The 22,710-nt window shown below is 31.9% G+C and overlaps 1 protein-coding gene across 2 annotated transcripts in view; it reads right to left on the bottom strand.

Moving 5' to 3' along the window:
* LOC145252562 (RNA-splicing ligase RTCB) overlaps positions 1 to 22,649 on the bottom strand; it is a 52,216-nt gene extending 29,567 nt beyond the window's left edge. Inside the window, exons 1-4 of one of the 2 annotated variants that reach the window (XM_080112129.1) lie at positions 22,339 to 22,649; positions 17,682 to 17,808; positions 11,927 to 12,073; positions 1,087 to 1,135 (exon numbers count right to left, since the gene is read on the bottom strand). In XM_080112129.1, coding sequence (XP_079968255.1) covers positions 1,087 to 1,135; positions 11,927 to 12,073; positions 17,682 to 17,771 — 286 coding nt within the window. In that variant the 5' untranslated portion in view covers positions 17,772 to 17,808; positions 22,339 to 22,649. Of the gene's footprint in view, positions 1 to 1,086; positions 1,136 to 11,926; positions 12,074 to 17,681; positions 17,809 to 21,526; positions 21,618 to 22,338 lie in introns of those variants that run through there. The other variant, XM_080112131.1, reaches the window with a different exon arrangement.
* Between the last annotated feature and the right edge of the window lie 61 nt (positions 22,650 to 22,710).

The following is a 22,710-nucleotide window of genomic DNA, read 5'->3' as shown; positions in this document are numbered from 1 at the left end:
ATTTTCCTGACGCTTTAAATTCCAAAAATTCCCAATTAAATATCAGATTTCTTATAATTCTGTCCTCAAGTAAGAAAAAAAAAAAATAACTGGCTGTTAGGTGCCCTTTCTTGTTAAAAGTTTCTCAACACACTGTTGTGTGCTTCTTTTTCTCTCAAAGGAAGCCATTACATATATGTACAGGGTGCATAGCGTATTCGAGAACAGTTATGCATACACAAAAATGACTCTTAGATCATCCTTAAAGTCAATTGATTGGTTGGTTGTTTTTGTTTTACGGTATATCAACCTTTTTCAGGTTATTTAATGCCGAATCTAGTTATTTTGAGGAACGATTTTTAATGGAGTATATTTTTTTATTAAGTCAGATTCTATTTAATCCATAGTTGGGACCCTAACAGGTACTACCACTCCGGGTCAGAGTGGACCTGGGAGCAATGGCAATTAAAGGGTGGCTCCACACTCCCCAAGGCCCGCAAGGTGGGGCCTCACCATTGGATATTGTTTTAGGTCATATCCAGGACCTAAAGTCAATTGAATGTTATTTTACAAGTTGGTATGTGTTAAACAGTTGTCAGAAATTGGCTTCCAAACCCACCCATCTCTGACCAGGTTTTTATTACCCTCTTTTTCACAAATCATTCCTTATCACTTCTCCCGTATTATTCTTTATTCCTCTATAGAGGAATGTTGTTGGCATCTTGGATCTCAACATTAAATAAAGTAAAATGTATGTTAGAGAATAATGCTAAGCAATGATTGGCTGAGCTGGTCATGTGATAGTTTAGAGAAAAAGATTTAGTAGAAATAGCAAATGCGTTAAAAGGAGTCAGCAAAAGACAAAGCAAGGTAATAGGTGGCTGTATTGGGCAGTGAAAACATCTATGAATATATGATGTATTAACCGGCTGGGGTGACTACTGTTTGTAGTTAACAGTTAATCCTAATGAAGATATCAGTCATGAAAATGAAATTCAAGATAGTTGCAGTCTATAACCTACACACATATCTGTGGGGGTTTCAAATAAGACCGTGACAATCATGAAAACAAATGCACAAAATATGTAGAGTATAGAAAATTCTTACCAATAGCAAATCCATATCCAGAGTGAACATCAGGGAGACCGATTGATTTCTTGAAGAAAAAAAACAAACGATTGTTGAGAAAAGAAAAGTAAAATACAGAGAGGATAGTTCAAACACATGACCCCAATTTTTGAACTTAACAGGTGATCTAATATATATTATATATATATATATATATATATATATATATATATATACATACAGTGTTTCATGGTAAACAACTGATGATCCCTTGAAAAATAAATTATTAGTACTATAGTAAATTCGAGAGCGAGTTGATGCAGTGATTGTAAGTGATTAAATGACTTACTGACTAGATGGTTTTCTAACGAATGATAAAAAATACTTTTTTTGTATAGTTTTAAAGGTTAAAAACTTCAAAGACTATATATATATATATATATATATATATATATATATATATATAAATAATGGTGACACCCTGCACTCAAGATTCCCGAAAGGATGAAACACTAGTGTCTGTGGGTATTTAATTATTATAGTAAAAAATAATTATGACAGCCCCTTTAAGAAATTCGTTTCTTATCGTTGAGCACTTTCAGTTGAATTAAAGTCGGTCAATTTAGCTTGTATGCATAGATCATCGTATAATGATTAGATCACTGTCTGACTGACGTAAAGAATATTTAAAATTAAAATGATTAAATTCAACGTTATTTCACGCGGTTAATGGTAGCCGAATTGATTAGGTCTTCGCTAATCGAGCCAGAGATGTCTCGTGTTGCGGGTGCGGGGTTCAAATCGTTCGACTGGTATTAATCGTGACACCCTGCACTGAAGATTCCCGAAAGGATGAAACACTAGTGTCTGTAGGTATTTAATTATTATAGTAAAAAAATAATTATATATATATAAGCTGTATTTAATGCAAGTTATATATATCTATTCTATATTTTTTTCTTTTTTTGGGTGAATTATTGATATTCATATTAAAAACCCTTTTTTCTATTTATTCAAAAAGAAAATACAACTGTTATATATGGGTCATGGAATTGCATTCATCTGATAAAAGAATATGCAAATTAGCTAGATCTTTTGATCTAGCTAATTTGCATATTCTTTTAAACATTCATAATTCCCTATTAGTTTTTTTTCTTTTTTCTTATGGGATGATCATCCCATAAGAAAATTAGCTATTACATGTAATTATATTCATGCAGATATTCTAAGTGATTTATACTTGCGTAATATTTGCATAAAAAGACTATCATTGACTAAATAAAAAAAATCAAATAAAAGATGTAATTAAGTAAATAAATAGAAAGAAGGGACAAAAAAAAAAAAAAAAAGAGAGAAACAGAATTAATGGGCGAAATATCAGTCCTAACACAGCAAAAAGCATCACTTTTGTTAACTCTCTCTATATAACCCAAATAAGATGGCATGCAAGCAACATTCTCACTGTGATTTATGAAGGTATCGACGATGAAAAAATTGCTATGGTAACCAACAGCCTATCAGAAGAAACCATTTCTCACACGTTCCTTACAAATTCTAAGGACTCTTAAGCACCAGTAATTTTATTATTGATTATAACTTTTGTTTTAACGAACGAAAATTGAAAATTTTTATTTGAAAATATAGCTGAGAAGGTGACCTATGAACTGTAAAAATTGTTTGAAATTTGGTCGCAAAATAATTGAGCGGTGAAGCTTTAAAGCAGTTCTAAACTAACACTTAACCATATATTACAACACGGTAGTATTTGAATGAGATATATAATCTATTATATAAAAGCGAAAATGTGTGTGTTTGTGTGCATTTTTTTTTTGTATGTCTGCCAAAAGCTTTTGTGGAGGTGGGGGAGGGGCACTCGGTGGGATCACTCATTCTTACAACTTTTTATATACTTCCTAGATTATAATATGCCCGATTTACGAAACGAGGTTGCGCCTATCTTTTATTTCAGCAAATTTTATGTTACAAAATTCACACTGTGATTTCATTTCTCTGGTGTGATGTTTGACCTAGAAAACCACACGTTCACGTTCGTTTAACCACCTGCTTTTTTTAAATGTTTAATTTCACCAATTATCACTCCCCTGCCTTCATAGCGTTGTGGTAAGTTATCAGGCTATTCGCCTCAATGCTCCAGGTTCAAGCCTACCTCCCTACCAAAACTTTTTCTTTTTTATACACCCGGGAAATGCCAGGCACTCCCATTAGTCTATATATATAAAAGGCAAAATGTGTGTTAGTGTGTGTATTTTTTGTGTATGTCCGGCAAAGGCTTTTGGAGGGGCGGCGGCGCTCGAAGGGGAGGGGGTAAGGTTTCTTAGAACTTTTTATACACTCCCTAGATTGTAATATCTCCGATTTACAAACTGAGGTTGTACCTATCTTTTATTCGAACGACTTTTACATGTTATTTTCACGTTATTTCCTGTGTTTGTTTGGCTTTTCATTATAAAAGCGAAATTGAACCCGTAACAAAGGCGTCTACCTGGCACTTGTGCCGGGAGATTCAGAAAAGCAATCAGCTTTGATCAATGCGAGCAAAATCCGTCATATTACCCAATTGGTATTCATTTGGACACTCCCCTTTTTATGGGAGAGCTGCTTTTCCCCAACATCTTGTGGAAACTGGCTTGCAGCCAAAGTTAAGTGCAGGATTTCATTCCCCTATGGCGTGATGTTTGACCTCAGTAAATTTACGCACCTGTTACTTGACTTTTTAATCGTTTAATTTCAACCATTCTTACTTCTGCTGCCCTCATAGTGTCACGGTAGGTTATCAGGCTACTCGCCTCAAGGGTTCAGGTTCGAGCCTACCTCCCTATCAAAACTTTTTTTCTTTTACACCGATAAACACCCAGGCAATGCCGCTAGTATTATATAAAAGAAACTTTGTATGCGTGTGCGAGTTTGTTATAGACTCTGCAATAACTGAGCCGATTTTTATGAGATTTCACACATTTATGTCTCTGACAATGTTCTTAGATAGGTTTTATATCGAAATGTCTTTGATAAATATTGATCATTGATAATTAAAAAAATCTGATGAGAGGAAGAACAGGTGATTTTGACGAAAGTTAATGCTTTAGACAGCCTAACATCACATGTGCTTTTGAGAAGTTTTATTACTGCACAAACAGAAAGGCCCCGCATATAAAATTAACAGTAGGTTCTTTGATATGACAGGGCACATTTGAAATTAATTTTTCTGTTTAGCTGAATCATGATACTTGACTTTTGCCTTTTAAAGTTTAATTCAAGCCATCTATAAATATAAAAGCGAAAATGTGTGTATGTATGTATGTTCGCTTTTTGTGTATGTCCGAGAAAAGCTTTTTTCCAAGAAGCGATCGGTCAATTCACTTCTTACTTTTTATATCACGTCTAAATAATATCTACGAGTTAACAACATGGGTCGCCTGTCTATTTAATTTGCTCGACCTTGAAAAGATAAATATTCAACATTTTTCGATCGCCACATGTGCATTAAGCTTTTTCGTATAATAAAAGCGAAACTAATTCTGGCGGCATTTTTCTGGAAACGTCCAAAAGCAATCAGCTTTGATCAATGCGGAGTTTCTCCTTATATCAGACAATTGCTATTCAATTTGGACAATCCCCTTTTTATGGGGAGCTGGTTTTCCCCACAACATCTTGGGGAAAAAAAAAAAAAAAAAATCCTGCCCCCGCAGTAAATAAAATACTGCCCTGCAGTCAAAGTTGACCTCATTAAGTACGGGCACCTGCCAAGTTTTAATGCTTAAATAAACTCAGACATGTTTCCATTACTATTTCATGGTGGCCCAGTGGTTAACGTCGCACGTTTTTTTTCACACAAGGGTTCGGGTTCGATCCTTCATACTTACCTACCAAAACTTTTGCCCCCCCCCCCCCGACACAAACACCCGGGTGTTTTGATTTACCCAAAACCACACACACCTCCAAACACCCGGGCAACGCCGGGTACTCCCTGCTAGTTATATATAAAAATAATTTTATAAAATCAACAGTAAGTTCTCTACAGTGTAACCCAGACAACAATGTATTGTGGATTAAGTCACTGTGGGAAGGCATATGAAGTTTCCTCCTTGTGATGGGTCTCCAACTAGAGGAGGTAATCAATCGATTTGATTGAAAAATGTGCGATTTCACTGATTTTGAGGACAATAAAAATATGAGAGTGTGAAACATTTATTGATCATCATTCAATCCCGGGCAACATCAGGTTTCCCTGGTAGTACATCTATCTATAATATAAATCTCACCTGACAGATTTAATATAAATATAATCTATCTATAATAGAAATCTCACCTGTCTGTTTAAATGTATGTATGTATGTCTAAAACTTTCAACAGAGGTGACGGATTTTCACGAGATTGGTATCGTTGGCCAAAAACATTAATTCGTTCGGCCTCAACTGGGCACTTTTCTACAAGGGTTGCTTTTTTTGTCGATATTTTCGAAAGTCATTTAAACCTTTGCCACTTCCAGTTTGGCAATGAATGCAACGGCAAAGACGTCATTTTTTTTTTCACATTCTTTTCCTCCTTCGTGGTACAGGTTCGAGCTTGCCTGCCTATTACCATTTTTTTTTTGTTTTGCTCAACACACATCTCCAAACACCCAGGCAACACCGGGCACCCAAGCTAGTATAATTATAAAACTTAGATCAGCTTGCTTGCTTGGGCGTTGAAACTGCTTACTTATTTCATGTAGCAATACACATGGCCGTTAAAACGCTTTGGATAATCACAGATTTCAAGGGGTTTCTGCTAAAATAGTCATATTTTAAAAACCAAAGCACTTTAAGTCTTCAAAATACCACCGTTTTGTTCAGAAATGAATATACTTTCAAATGAATTAGTAAATAATAACATACATTATATATTTTTAGAGTTTTAAGCAAATAAAGTGATAAAAATGCGAACATCATAAAACAGCATTTTCGGTAAGATTTTGTAACGCAGAGCATCTCGAAAAACACTTAAACAACCTTTCATTAGCTTGCACACGGAAAGCTTAATATGGGAGGATTTTATGCAGGAACTTGCCAATGGATATTTCCTTTTTTTTTTTTAAGTACTTCCGGCTACTACCAACCAGAGCTACTTTTGTAGAAATTTGATATTTAGATTATTAAAATACACACACAAACTACACTGCCTTTTTTTTTTTTAAATCTATCATAAGGTGTCCATAAATTTTTACAGTATGAAAATAAAAAAAAACTGCATTGTTAATATGCATGCACATAAGAGAACACGGATGATCTATAGAAGTATGACCATGAATCCTGTTATTGCATGGGTAGAAGTAGTAGTAGTTCCAGTTGCACTTATTGACAAACTTAAAACAACATAACTTCATAGATGATCATATATATTTGACATTAGGAAAGCATAACTGCTCTAGTTAGAGGAGTACCATGAATTACATTAGGCACCGCCAAAAATGGCCGCAAAATCAAGTTGTTGTTTTTTAAAACTAAATTACATTTATTAAAATCCATTATTTCTGAGTAACTTTTTTTTTCCAGAAAGATAAAACCCTGAATTTTATCATATAGAAAACAGAATAATGTAAAACTTTTTCTACTATTTTTAATTCAATTTTAAATGTTAAATTTTCCCCAAAAGTTAACAATTGACATTTTTTGTCTTGCACAAAAAACGTACTTAAATATTTAAAAAAAAGGGGTTTTGAAATAATTTATTTATTTATTTATTGTCTAACTAAGATTTAGGATGATTTTCTAAGAGAATATGCAAAAATATTATAATATAAGTACCTGAATTTCAAATAATTCCACTTATTCATATAGGTAACCAGATATTTCGCGTCGACGTAGAGTTCAGATCGACTCTGTTTACGTTTTCGTTTGATAAGAAAACTATGGGAGACCAAACAGGCCAAAAAAACTTATTTTTCAGTGACGAAAATTTCAATGTATTATTAAGCTGAGGCTGGCCAGTACCAAATGGGTGACCATTTGTATGAGTTTGGTTTTTAATGTGTATGTGTGTGGGGGCCAGGCTCCCCAAAATGGGAGGGGGGGGGCAATTTAAAAGCAGAATAAAAAAAAATTATTTCAGCGCGTTTGGTCCATCGTAGTCGAAAAGCGGCAAACGTTTTCAAACGGGATCGAAAAAAAATGATGCTATTTTTAACACAAAGGGCACAATATTTATCGAATTTTTTTTTTTCGTATCGATTATTCAAAGCATGCCCTGTTTAATAATGGTCATGCATTATTCGGCTCGCTAAAAAAAAATTGTTAATTTATTTATCAAAAATTTTAAAATGGCTTTTTTCGTATAAATATTAAAAAAATTTTTTTTTTGTTTTGCTTAACTTAAATTAATTATTTTACTTAACATATTCACCGAATTTCACACTTCAAAACTCAAAAGCGGGATAATTAAACACAATCGAAGTTCTGATATTCAGACGTCAAAATAAGGTATGCAAACAATTTTTTTTTTTTTTTTGAATCTATAATTCTGTCCCTTACAACAACACAATATGTTTTGTTCAGTTTCAGATGATTATTTTAAGCATATTTGTTTCCACTTCAAAACAAGGGGGGGTTTTGTAAGCAAAAAAATATATATATATAAATATCGTTTATGAAAAATAAGTACACTGTTATAAAGTTCATTCTTCTCCTAATAATCGCTGAAAATTTCGTATTGATCGGATAATTACCTGATTTTTGATAGATTTTTAAAAAGACGGTCCGTCAAAAAGTACTGACCTGCTCCCCCAGTTTTGGCGGTGCCTAAATTACATGCACATGTGATGTACTGCATCTACAATCAAACATTGGATAAAGCATATTCACTAATTTTATTAAATGGTTCTATTAGTGGTATTTAATTTAAGTAACTATTTGTAGCAGCAGCATCACCATCGTTAGCATCTTCATCCCATGATACACATGACATCCAAACATTAAGTGACAAACAAAAGAGTCTTTCCATAGTGAATGACCATCCATGCATAGTTAGGAGCTGGATCCTTTTCAAGGTTAACCTTAGTTTCAGTTATGCTAATCAATAAACTGATGATCTAATTCCAAAAACAGCATGGCTTTGAAGATGGTCCCATATATTTGATAATGGGAAGCCATGAATGCTAATAATGGGACAAATTCAATATGTAAATTTCTGATTCTTTTCAAATCTCTAAATAGTTAGTTATAGGCTTTTTCTTGTTTTTTTTGTTTTTTTAATTTTTTTAGTGGGGAGGTGTTGGATTATGTTAAATATCCATGTAATATGTGCATATATCTTCACGAATGTAAAAATACACTGAGGGGGAAGGCATGGTAGGTTAAAATCTATAAACATTAATCATTTTATCATGGAAAATTAAGTTTTAAACAAAGACAACAATGAAACGAATTGTTTTTAGCATTGGAAAAGAGGCACAAAATTTTCTGATTCCAATACCCCAAAAGATCTGATTTTTCCAATTATGTTTAATCATGTCAACAATAATGAATGTTGGAATACTATGAGTTATATATGTGTCTAGTGTGACATATATACAATCAGTTATAAATAAAGATAAAACAACGATTGGAGCTAATGACCATCATGAATGAGTGACCATCGTTGCACACAAGCTTTGTAAATGCTTCAGCACCAATTAAGGGATGACTAGAATTAAGCCTCACCATAACAAGAAGAACAAAGAATTATTTAGCAATCATTATTATCATTTAGAAGAACAAAGAATTATTTAGCAATCATTATCATTTAGAAGAACAAAGAATTATTTAGTAATCATTATTATCATTTAGAAGAACAAAGAATTATTTAGCAATCATTATTATCATTTAGAAGAACAAAGAATTATTTAGTAATCATTATTATGATTTAGAAGAACAAAGAGTTATTTAGTAATCATTATTATCATTTAGAAGAACAAAGAATTATTTAGCAATCATTATTATCATTTAGAAGAACAAAGAATTATTTAGCAATCATTATTATCATTTAGAACAAAGAATTATTTAGTAATCATTATTATCATTTAGAAGAACAAAGAATTATTTAGCAATCATTATCATTTAGAAGAACAAAGAATTATTTAGCAATCATTATTATCATTTGGAAGAACAAAGAATTATTTAGCAATCATTATCATTTAGAAGAACAAAGAATTATTTAGCAATCATTATCATTTAGAAGAACAAAGAATTATTTAGCAATCATTATCATTTAGCCATGACTAACTAAACTGAAAACAAGAGAAATTAAATCTTTTACCTAAACTAATACTAGGACAATTCCAATAATTCTAATTCCCATTACTGATTCTGATGCTTTTAAATTTCTAAATATCTAGTTATAGTTTTTTTTTTTAATTTAATATTCGAATTACTGTAAAATCACGCGTAATATATGCATATATTGTCTCAGAAGTAAGAATATGCTGAGAAAGGGCATACATTACACGAATGGGTCTTTATAACTATTTTTCTCCAATGTTTTCCTTGTAATTGATTGAAAATAGTAATTTGGTAAACTCATTTTTCATGTGCCATTTTCCCTATTTATTCATTACCTGTACCATTTTTACTGTGCTATTTCTTATAGTTCCATTTTTATCTAGACATTTAGTTTTACCGGCAGTTTCAAAAACAATAATTTTATCAATGAAAAATCAAGTTTAAAAAAAAAATATGAGAATCATTTTTAGAATCAGAAATTAGGCACAAAATTTTTTCACTTCCCATACCCCCCCCCCACCTCATTCTGATTTTCCCAATTCCAATTAATCATGCCAACATTAACACTAACCTAACCATGGAAAAATTAACATCTTTGGGAAGAACCGTCATAAAAGGAGAAAGGAGGCATGATGAAAAAAACAAAAAAAAAAAAAAAAAAGCACAGGAAAATGGCAATTCCATGTCTCATCATACCAGACGATGCCAATCATGCCTCTCAGATCTTCTTGAAACTTTTTCCAGTTATTAGTATCACAAAAAGCTGACAATTTTAAAAATTTGAGCTTGTAATTCCAAGTGATTTAAAAAAATATTGCATTTTAAAGATTTCACATATGTCGGAAGAACATGACATTAAAAGATAACATTTTTTGTGTATGAAATGAATACCAGACCAGCTAAAACATTAAAAATTGATACAAATTTAAAAAATCATGCTTAAAATCTAAAAATTAATTGCTTTTGAGATTTTTCAATTCAATTCGACAATAAATAAAACAAGCATACTTCAGTTATCATGGAGGGAAAGGATAGTAAAAATTTAAACACCTTGAATTGTTGTGTTATTGGTGCATATATTACCTCCTCAAGTTCAATCAAAATTGGCAGTGAAATAGTTTCTTGTGTCCGCGTGAACCTCTTTCTGGTGCAAGAGTTAATAATAGGTCTTGAGGTATATCATATAATGCTCATTGTTGAGATTGTAGGCCAAAGTGAGATCACTACATAGTTGTTGGCAATCAAGGGAAAAAGTTAAGTCCTTTTAAGTCGACTTTCATAGGGCAAATACGATAGACTCTGCACCATTTGAGTAGCTAGTCTTGGAAATAAATAGTTTGGGTGACTTCATCATAGTTGACAATTTGCTTAAACCTGCAAGATCTAGTGAAATCAAGTTTGTGATATGTCTTCAAGAACTTGCTGGAGATACACGTTCTTTTTCTGTAACATAGTATTTTTTTTTACTCTTTTAACGATTGATAGTCCCACACCACAATTTAGACACATATATACAATAACTCAAAAGCAGTCGATTTTTAGAGGCTTTAATCCAGTTTTTAATGATCCAGGTAGCCTAGAATTCAATTTATACAAATAAATTTAACATTTATATATATTTATATGGTCCTTAATCCAAAATACTTTGTCTATGAAAAAAATAAAGAAAAATCTGTATGATGTACATACCCATGATGAAACAAAAATATATCCTAAATATCATGTAAATTGATCAAGTAGCTCGATTTTTAAATAAGAAAATCAAATTATATGAGTATCCAAGGAGTGAATGTCTGGCCTGTCATTTTGTAAAATAATATTCTAAAGAAAACAAGGGAGATAAATCAACAATAATTCACACTAGATTTATGTTGTAATGCTTACAAATTCCCATTAACCGCTTAAAAATTATTTTCTTTTTAAAATAAAACTATTTGATCAATTTATGTGATTTTTTTTATATGAAATTTTTGTTTTGTCAAGGGTAGGTACATCACACAGACCTTTCTTTATTTTTGTGTTTTTTTTTTTTAATATAATGAGAAGAACTATTTACATTTCAGATATAAATTTTAATAATACAATGTTTTTTCCAATGGCTCAATACTGAAAGATTCAGGCTATAACAAAACTATTTTTAGATTATATAAACCGTATGAAATGTTGGAACAAATTCTTACAAATTCACCCCCAAAATTTGTCTTTTTTATTTGCAGTATACAATTGTTTTGGCCTACCGCCAAGATATTCTTAAATGTTCAAAATTTATTTAATTTCTTGATGAAGCTATCTTTATAAATAATAAAAACTGATCATTTTGTTGAATTTGCAAGAATTTTTTCCTCCTTACATTTGATGTGCATTATATATGATATCAAAATATTCAAAATTTTCTTATGTTGAGATTTTGAGGCATATCTGAAAACTTGCAATTTTCTTCGAAAGCAATTTCCATTAATGATTAATTTTCTACTTTCATTTTTTTGTAATTTTTGGATATGTTACTAGTTTTGACAACATAATTAGGTAACATTGCTTTTAGTTGAAATTCAATTGATGTTATTATTCTGAACAAGCACTTAGATTTCTTCTGCACAATATTTTTTTTTCTATCAGACTACACTCACCTGCACAATTCCTGGAAGGGCAGCAACGTTGCCAATTTGTTTCATAGCTGGTAAGAAACCTCCGTAGCCACTGTTCCTGCAAGATTGTCTCAGTTCATCAAACATCAGTTTCTCAAGTTGGTCATTCACATAGAACAGGCCTTCCACCTAAAATAAAAAAGGGGGACAAATATGATTGAACATAAATTTAGAACCATTAAATTTTATAAACAATACCTTGATTTTTTTTTTTTTTAAATATAGTCGTCAACAATTTCCCTCACTATCTGTGCCTAAAGCTAAACACAAATTCCATGAAAAAAGCTTCTTTTCTAAATAATCAAATTCTACTTAATTTCCATAGCTTCACACACATGGAACTCTGTACTGTGGGCCTGCTTTTCAGCTGACTACAACATGGTTGTCTTCGAGTCTAATGTAAAGAAGTTCTTGTTGAACCGTCTCCTTAAATAATAAAATTCTACTCAATTTCTAGCACTACCAATCACTATGCTGTTGTCTCACTGACCACCTTACACTCTATATCCTCGAGTGGCCTTCAGGCATTGATAAGTGATGACTCTTGTAGAAAAGAAAATATCTGTCCTATATGTGTAATGGATTGTAGTTTGTTAATTTAGTAGTATGGTTTAACAGATAGCAGGTATTGCAGATAGACTAGCAGCATTCAAGGACAACAATTGCCATGTAAGGTTAAACATGATTAGAGTGTGAGAACAGAAGTGAAGTGATAGCCAGATAGGAAGTGACGTCTTCTATTATATAAAAGGGAAACTGTGTGTGTGTGTGTGTGTGTCTATCAAAAACTTGACAGACGCATCAGACCGTGACAAAATTGGTATCATTAGAAAGATTGATTTCTTGGATGAAAAATATCTGTGCTGGTCAACTAGGCCATTTTTTTACAAGGAGGGGTCAGTTTTTGCGTTGACAATTTTGCAAGTCATACGCCCAACAATCTTAACGTACATTTATAAAATGTTATTTCGAAGGCCCGTGACATCGTAAGTCGGCGTGGCCGAGACAGCTAACATGTTAGCTTTTTTTCGCCTCCTTTTCCTCTTTCGCGTTACAGGTTCAAGCCTGTCTGCTTACTGCGGCTATTTTTTTTTTTTTTTTTGCACTCGCTGCTATTTTGATTGAAACAATTTTTTTTTCTCTAGGGGGTTACTCAATAGCCTTAGTATACCACCTCTCTCCACCGGGTAGCCATGCTAGTAAAGAGTAAAAAGGCTTTTCATACTTTTTGTCTCTCACTTTCTTTCCTGATAAAACGTGTTACATTCGGCTATATAGAGAGATCTTTTTCACATAAAAAGAAAACTCGATATTCATGTCCTTTTTTCTATCTACTGTAAAGAGAAAAATTATTTGCGTGATGAGCAAGCAACTCATGATACAACCAAGGTCCAAATTACTCTGACAATTTGAACGCCAGAGCAGACAAACAGACATGAACAAGAAGAATGACGTTGCAAAGTCCAGAAACTCATTAGGGCCACATCCACAATTTAACACAAAAAAGAAAAACATTTTCTCCCCTCAAAATATAATTTTAATCACTTTGAAAAACTTTTTTTTCTTCATTTAATTGGATTATCTATATATTTCTCTTAATCTGTTTATCTGTTCCACATTTTCTCAGAAACTACTGGGCCAAGCTGGCTGAAATTTTGTGTGGACCTTTGTTATTATAAGGTGCAGTGAACCAAATATTAAGGTATCTGTTCAATGCACAGTTAGGGATTAGTCACCACAATATCACATTTACTCTCACTTTTTCTCAAAAACTACTGGGTTGATCTGTCAAATTGTATGGATCTTTATAAGGTGCAGGGAACTAAATATTATGGTATCCGTTTGATGTACAGTTAGAGATTAATAGGATTAGTATTTAATGCAAAACTGAGCACAAATTTAACCATGTTCAACAATCAATTTGGCATAAAGCACTCATTCTAAGACAATGGTCTATAGATTTTATCCCCCCCCTCCGCCCGTTTTTAATGGGCTAAAAAGTCTAGTTTGGTAATTTTTCTGAAATACTGAATCAAATTTTTTTTCTATCGTGATGAAATCCCTATCCATTTGCTGCACCACTAAACTACATTTATATTAAAACAAATGTAGAAAATATTTTTAATTAGTACTTTTTTTTTTTAAATTTCTTTTGATAAAAATCAAAGCCTTAAAAATATAGCATACAAAACTGATACTCATTACAACATATAAATTTAAAGTGGTTGGATATTTTTTTTTTTAGATCTGTCAGATAGCATTTAAGCTGATAAAACAATATTTAATTCCGTCCAGTCAATTTTTGCTGATTATTGTTGCACCATGTTTTTTGAAAAAAAAAAAAAAAAAAAAAAAAAGTACTTTGCTTGAACACCAATTAAACACGAGTCCCTAAATTTCAATTTCTTTTTTAAGACCTCTTAAGCTTAAGCCTTATATTTTAGACATTTTCTAGAATTTTGATCAAAATTAGACTAAAGATTCAAGACATAAGATTTATAGCTTAATTTTAATTTTTATAATGGAGCATAAAAGTTGTACACAACTGTTCTATTTGGAGGATTCATCTTGCCCATTCTGCAATGGGTATTCTAGTTTATATTAATTAACTCCCGTGGATTATTATCAGTTATTTAATTTACTATTTTATGGATCACTTACTGTAGTGGAATACTAAACATATCTGATTACTATGAAAATTTAATATTTATAAATAAAACTAGGTCACAATTCTCCAAAAAAATTATGTCATATTTTGAATGAATTTGTTTTCGTTTGTCATAGTGTTGTTATCTGTATATACTATTTTGATAGATTTTAATCTAAATATCCTGTAAGTTAAGCATATCATTTACATGTAATTGTTTTAATAGTGGATGACATTATGAGGGAAAATAAGACCATTTTTTTTTAAAGTATTTTCTGATGGTTATTTTAGTGTTCTGCCTAACTAGTAGATTTTTTTTTTATTAATGAACTGCTTTAAAAAAGAAGTTCTTGTCCAGAATTTCCTCTATATTAAAAAGCAAAACCTAAAATTTATTATAAAGCTAAGAGTCAAAACTAATAAATTCGAAAGTCTTTTTTATTTCAAACAATTACTTCTGCCCATCCTCAAAAACAACACATTTTCTCTTGATAATAAATTTGAAAGGTTTTGGAAAGGCTTCAATCATTTTTTTTTTTTTCAAATTAAAAAAACAAAACAAAAAAAACACAATGAAAACATCAAACTGTTCTCTTCACATTACTTCTGTTCGTGTCCAAAAATAAAGAAAAATCTATATTATGTATCTGTGACAAAATGAAAATATCATATTCAAAAAATCATGTAATTGATCAAGTAGTTTTATTTTTATGAAGAAAACCATTTTTAAGTAATTAATGGGAATTCATAGGCATTGCAACATAAATCTCATAAGTCTGAATTAGTATTGAGTTATCTCTCTTTGTTTTTTTAGAAAAGATTGCTTTCAAAATGGTGGACAAGACAGCCGTTTTTCTGTTATTCATAAAAAATTTGATTGTCTTAAAAAATAAGACTGCTCGATCAATTTACATGAGTTCGAGAATATGATATTTTGCTTCAACATGTGTCCATACATTATATACTTTTATTTATTTTTGTTTTTTCATATAAGAAGAATTCTGAACACAAACTAAAAATGATAATTAAATAAAACAAAAAGAACAATTTTGATGGTGACAGTTTGGAGTTGTTTTTGTTGTTTAATTTGATAGAAAAAAAAAATCATTGATAAAAACTGTCCAAAATATCTCAAATTTATTAGCAAGAGAAAATGTGTGATTTTTGAGTCTGGGTAGAAACAATCGTTTTAGATAAAAGAAGAGCACCTTCAATTTGTTAGTTTGGACTCTTCGCTTTATAATAAACTCCAATGCCAATTTATTAAGGTTTATCTGGTGTCACCCAGAGTCTTAATTCCCCCATACTATGTAAAAAAAAAAAAAAAAAAAAAAAATTTTCTTCATAATTTAACATGAATAACTTGATAAATAAATCTCATTTTTTTTTTTAATGAATTTATGAGAAATTCATTGTTTTTTATTTCACTGAAATTATAGAAAAACTAGTTGTTTGTGTAGGATAACTCAATTTCTAAATAGATGCATTGTAGGTAAAAACACTTATGAATTTATGCGTCATGACAAAATTTGCCAAAATTCTAAAAATTATGAAAAATGAACGAATAGAAAAATAATTACAAGTAAAACTTATCAAATTATACAGTTTTATCATAATTGTTAAGAGTTTTTAAAATCCAAGTAATTCATGCAAAAATAAAAAATGGTGAATCGTTAATATCTAAGATTTTTTTTTGTAAAAAATAATTTTAGCAGATCTTCTAGTCAATTGTTTTTCATGATCTTTCATTTTTACTAATTTCGACATGACATGTACGTAATAATATTTCTATATAAAATACAGTATTTGAAATTGGATAATATTGCAGAAGCACCAAAACCTTTGTCAAGGCTAAAAAACTTTGTTACTAAATACCGTAGATAAAATCGATTTGCCGATGTGATGAGTTGAAATTTTTCAAATGGATCATCATCATTTTACGACCGCAAATCTTTTCATATGGCTGTAAATGTGTGTGCATGCCACCACTACACACATTGGAAAGCAGGAAGACTGACCTGACCTTTCACCTATATACAGTGCCTTGTTATTCCCAAATGGTCAGCCATCTGGCACTGGCCAGACTCAGCATTTTAAAATATCAAGCATTCACGTTATTTGTGTCTTTTTTTTTGCTTTCTTTATATCAAGTGGAAAAATAGGTTATATAGATGATTGAAAATAAACATATCAGCTATATAAGTATATATGAAATAAGAAAATTAACTATAAAAGAAAAAAAGAAATAACAAACCACCACGTAAGCCAATTTTGTACTGATGTATTTGTGCAGTCCTAAATTTCTAGGACTGGAAAATTTAAGTCATGTGATATCTGTAGACGGTGTAATATTAAAAAATGTAACCTCATCTCAAATTACAAGGTGCTATTTTATCATTAAATTTAAAAGAAAATTAAATCCAAATTATATTGGATAAAAAAATAAAAGATTTACTAATTCATTTTACTAATAAAATCAATTAGTAAATCAAAATTAACTTATAAAAAAAATCAAATTAAAAAAAAATAATAACTAAATTTGATTTTTCAGAAACCTTTAAATTTATTACAAAAATAAAGAAAACTTTTCAACAAGCAATTTAAAGCATCTCTTTAATTAAATATAACTTTAATTTTTTTGTACATTAAAATCTTTTTTCAACAATTCAAAATATATATTTTAGTACTTATGCAGATAAGGTACTGTGCTATTTTTAAATAGTATTTTCAAGTTGAATTCAAATTTTACGGCATCTTTTGTTTATCAAATTGTTAGGTGAAAGTACAAAATAGTAACAAAACACCCTCCCCTACTTATGCTAAGAATGGATTTCTAAATAACATTATTATTTAAGCATGGTACCTTCTCTGTATGAGTACTAATATTTTTAATTAAATATAATTTTACTAGATTTATTAAAATAATTATTTTTCAATGAATACATTACATCTTTTAAGATTACACCGTCTACAAAATTATCACGTGACCTAAATTTTCCAAGGTCAGAAATTTGGGTCTGCTGAAAAACATCAGTGCAATAAATTCTATCTACTGGACAAGAAATATAGTACTGAATCAAATTTACTTACATTCATGTTATCAACAAATCCTTTCTTGATTCGCCAGCTACGTTGTGTGACTTTTTCCAAAAACTTAAGTTCATCATTGTAAGTCCTCATTTTGGTCGGATTACGTTGGAATCAAAGCCGATAAATTCTAAAAGAAAGAAAAAAAAATTATTCCAAATAAAATAAATTTGTAGATTAACACTCAGCTAAATTATCTCTCCACTCTGAAATGAGATTCAGTTATAGTCAGTCAGTGTCTCTCCTAATTTTTTTTGTGGCACTACTAGAACCGGTGAAGAGGCAAAACAGTACCCTTTTTTTTTTTTTTTTTTTGTGATTCAATATTTCCATGACATCAGGCAAATTGGCCTCAATGTTCGCGAGTATTACCCCCTTTGCCTGTTACGCTTCATTTTCCGAGTGGGGCATTTTTACGGCGCTTGTCTTCACATCTGTTATTGATTTATCCTTCGACTCGTCTTGCTGTTGCTGCTGGCTGAATGCCGGTTTGGAGGGCTCGGCAGGCATTTGTTTCTCATTAGGGAAATTGGACTTTTTGCTAGATGGAAAACGCGAATGTGATTCTTTAAATAAGTTTATTGCACAGGTGCTCGGCTCACACAGATCCATCCATCCATAGCCTTGAACCTCTAAGGGGCATAGGCCATCTACAACTTTTGTAGATGCTTTTGAGTTCTTTTTATGGAGTGAGGGTGCTGGCCACACGCCCAACCTTCCAAGAAGGTACATACAGTGCCTAGCCTTCCCAAATGGTCACCCATCTCAACATTGCTTAACTTCGGTGATCTGGCGAGAACTGGTGTGTCAACGTGATTGTGCCATACGGCTCACACAGATACTGTTTCTAATTGGCTAAAATCCAATATAGGTAACCAATCAAAATTGCGTCTTTGATTTAATCAGTACCAAGAATTTAAGTCAAGTAAATATTTATTTAGATATCGTTTCTCTGCACTGTTGTATAGACTACTGCTACACAATTTGGTGCAAGTCCAAAGTTCAACCTAATTAAAAAAAAAAAAGAAGAATTTTTATAAACACAGAACAAAAATGTCATATTCCACATAAATATTTTTTTTTTCAATATAAAAAAAATTATTATTTACGATCTTTAGCCATTCGTAGCAATTATAAAGCTGATTTTCAGCAGTTTGAATTGAGTTGTCCCCTTTATTAAACATGGTGAATCAAAGCAGAAGGTCTCGCTTCCTTATAAAATTTGGTTTCCTTAGTTAAAAAAAAAAAAAAACCTAAATAAAAATGATGCTTATTTAATATTACGCTTAATTAAAAATAAAATATTACATAGAAAATACAAATAAATATTTATGATGTATGAGGGGCGTGCAATAAGTAATGCCCCTGACCCATTTCCAGTTGTCTGATCTAGGTGAAATTTTGCATGTGCAATGATTTATATCTCTACGGGTTATGTGGCAAATTACAGCTCTGGACTAATTGTGGTTTCTGTATTACAGGTGTTTGAACTGAGTCAGGTGTGAAATGGAGCCTGTTGAATGTCAAGCACTGATCCGATTTTTGTATTTGAAAGGACGCACACCACAGGAGACTTTTGATGAAATGAAAGAAACTTATATGACATTGTAAAATGCTGGCATCGTGAATTCAAACATGGCCGAAAAACTGTGGAAACAGCTCCCAGACCTGGTCGCCCCCTCCCCCTTCTGCCATTGATGAGGCATCTGTCCGTCAAGTTGATTGAGGCTGCCATTTTGGAAGATTGGCACATTACTATTCGCCAAATAGCCCAAGATGTCAAGATTAGTACAGGGTCTGTGGAAACTATCATTCATGACTATTTGCATATGCATAAGGTGTCTGCCAGATGGATTCCCAGGTTGCTCACACCATTCCAGAAGAGAGAACGCGTCAGGTGCTCAAGGATGAATTTGGAGATGTGCAAAGAAGAGTCAAAGTTTTTCAAAAGACTGATTACACAGGATGAAACCTGAGTCCATCACTATGATCCAGAGACCAAAGCCCAGTCAATGCAGTGGAAGCACTTGGACTCACTACCTCCAAAGAAGGCAAGGGTGCAGCCCTCCGCTGGCAAGGTCATGCTCACAGACATCTGTGAGCAGGACGGAGTAGTGATGACAGATTTCCTGGCAAAGGGCACCACAATCACAGGAGCCTATTATGCTTCACTTTTGAGGAAATTAAGGGAAGCTATCAAAATCAAGAGGCAGGGCAAGATCAACAAAGGTACCCTCCTCCTGCAGAACAATGCTCCGGTCCACAACTCGTATATCGCCAGATCAGAAGCACGGGCGTGTGATTATGAAATCCACCCCCATCCTCCCTACTCTCCTGACCTTGCCCCCTCTGACTTTCACCTCTTCCCAGCCATGAAGTTGTTTTTGAAAGGAAAGCGTTTCCCAGATGATGCAGCCTTGATTTCTGATGTCACGTCGTGGTTGGAGGACCAATCTGGGGTGTTCTACAAAAACGATCTCCAGAGCTGCATCAAACGATGGGAGAAATGCATAACTCTGGGATGTTCCTATGTAGAGAAAGGCTAATAACTGTGCCAAGTTTCGTTGCTCTACTGCTATGGGAAGTGGATCAGGGGCATTACTTATTGCACGCCCTTCGTATGTACCCGTCACGGAACGAAAATGTCATTTTCCAAAAATCATGTAAATTAATCAAGTATTTTTTTAACTAATAAAATCAAAGTTAATGACTAAGTGAGACGTAGTATTTTGGTTAGCCATGATTTATAAATAAGGGGGGGACAACTGATTTCGAACTCTTGAGATAAAAATCAGCCTTATAATGGATACCTTTACGGTACTTGTTTAGTTTAATGAAGGCATTAAAAAAATGCAAATGTTAAAAAAAAAAAAAAAAAAAAAAAAAAAAAAATAATAATATTGTATGTACCAGTGATTAAAAAGGGCAAAAAAACTGTAAAATAAGGGGGGGGGGGCTTAAAATATTTATCTAGGTATTTTTCCTGCCCATGTTTCAAATAATTTTGACAATCTTTAATCAGTGATTGGAATTATTTCCCTTCGCCCCAACTTATCTCATTAAAATTTGATTTTCCTTAAGAAAAAAAAAAAAAAGAAAAAAAAATACTTGATCAAATTAAGTAAATTTTTAGCTTTGTATTACTGTACACAGATTCAAAAAAGTTGTCAAAAAACAAATATATAACAAATAAATGTTATCAAAGGCAAGATAAGTTACTTTTCTACCAAACTGGATATATTTTTCGTGTTTTTATTCAATGTAACGTGTTTATTCAGCTCGAAAAACAGTGTTTACCGATGTATTGGAAAATTCAAAATGGCGCCAGACTCTCTCTTTAACGCGGTTAGTTTGGGAAAAGGTGTTATAAATAATAAACTAGACAAAATACTATTAAAAACCCACCGAATATATGTCAACCTATGTCACAACATATATTGAGCGAGTTTCTAACAGTATTTTGTCTAATTTTTTTTATTTATAACACCTTTTCCCAAACTTACCGTGTTAAAGAGAGAGTCGGGCGCCATTTTGAATTTTCCGATACATCGGTAAACACTGTATATTTTTCGAATTGAATAAACATGTTACATTGAATAAAAACACGAAAAATATATCCAGTTTGGTAGAAAAGTAACTTATCTTGCCTTTGATAACATTTATTTGTTATATATATATATATTTTTTTTTTGACAACTTTTTCGAATCTATGTGTACAGTAATAATACAAACCCCAATTTTTTTTTTGATAACTTTATTCCATAACAAGTACGTACAATATAATTTCTTTCCCACCAATATTTTCATTTTTTAATGTCTTGATTAAACTAAACAAGTACCACACTTACTCTTCAAAATCGCTACAAATCGTGAGAAAACTATGATTATCTTCAAGCTACGTCCTCCTATGTTGACAAGGATTTTGTCCGGAGCTGTCATCTGTAAAATAAAATGGGACAGCAGACAGCATTTCAAATGCTGAGCATTTCGGTTCAAATGCTGAGCATTTGAACCGAAATGTTTTTTTGGGGGGTATTTTTTTTTACGACCTGCCCCAGCGTAGTATAAACACTCCCAACCACCCCATGTTAAGAACGGCTTTCGAGGTTGGGGTGTGTGTGTTAATTCCGAAAGCCGTTCTTAACATGGGGAAGTTGGGGTGTTTATAGTACGCTGGGGCATGTCGTAAAAATATTACCCCTCTTTTTTTTTTTTTTTTTAATTCGAAGCTAACCAAAATTTTAGATTTAGTTGGCAAATGTTAGTTTGGTTCGGTTCAAATTCTGTAGAAGCACAAATAAACGAAAAATGAAAGCAAAGAGTGCTTTGGGTGGAAGTCTGTAGGTTGACACAAAAAGCCGGTTGGGAAGATTTTTTAATAAATGCTTTTTGAATAGGAATAGACAATGTTACATTTGAAAAAAATACTTGAACAATTAAAAATTAATGTTTTTAAACTTTTAAGACATTAAAGGCAAAACTATATATAAGGTGTAAACCTCAAAGGTACAATAAATACTAAATTTACGTAAGGCTTTAAATGCCATTTTCTCGTGCTTCGTTAATAATTGCATTAGGTTATAGAGTTGCATAATTAAGAAAAGATAAAAATCATGATTTGTTTCATAAATGGAATTTGGGGGAAAAAAAGGTTACGTACAAGATTTGTGATGTTTTTTTTTATTCCCGTATCGCAGGTTTCTCCAAGGAAATGTCCAGAAAACTCGGCTCCACGTTTATCTGGAGAATTCGGGGGGACCTCGACTCAAGAGAGATAATCCTTACTATAATTTGAAATTGATACCTCTCCCTTTTCAAAAATTTTTTTACAGATTTTATTCCTCAAAGATTTACTATTTCCTTTAATTTAATATAATAATGCTAAATTTATTATTAGTAAAATCAGCACGTAACAATATCTATACATCTCATTTATCTTCTTTTAACGATTTTACATACACATAGCATGTCACTTTGCAATGTTGTGAGCGATTCTTAATGAATTTGCTATTGTCACGGTGTATTTTTTTTT

Source organism: Euprymna scolopes, chromosome 29 (assembly GCF_053919585.1).
Source record: "Euprymna scolopes isolate OS-2025 chromosome 29, ASM5391958v1, whole genome shotgun sequence".
NCBI classification, from domain to species: domain Eukaryota; kingdom Metazoa; phylum Mollusca; class Cephalopoda; order Sepiida; family Sepiolidae; genus Euprymna; species Euprymna scolopes.
Note: the sequence above shows the minus strand (reverse complement) of the source record. Positions and strands in the feature narration are given on the sequence as shown.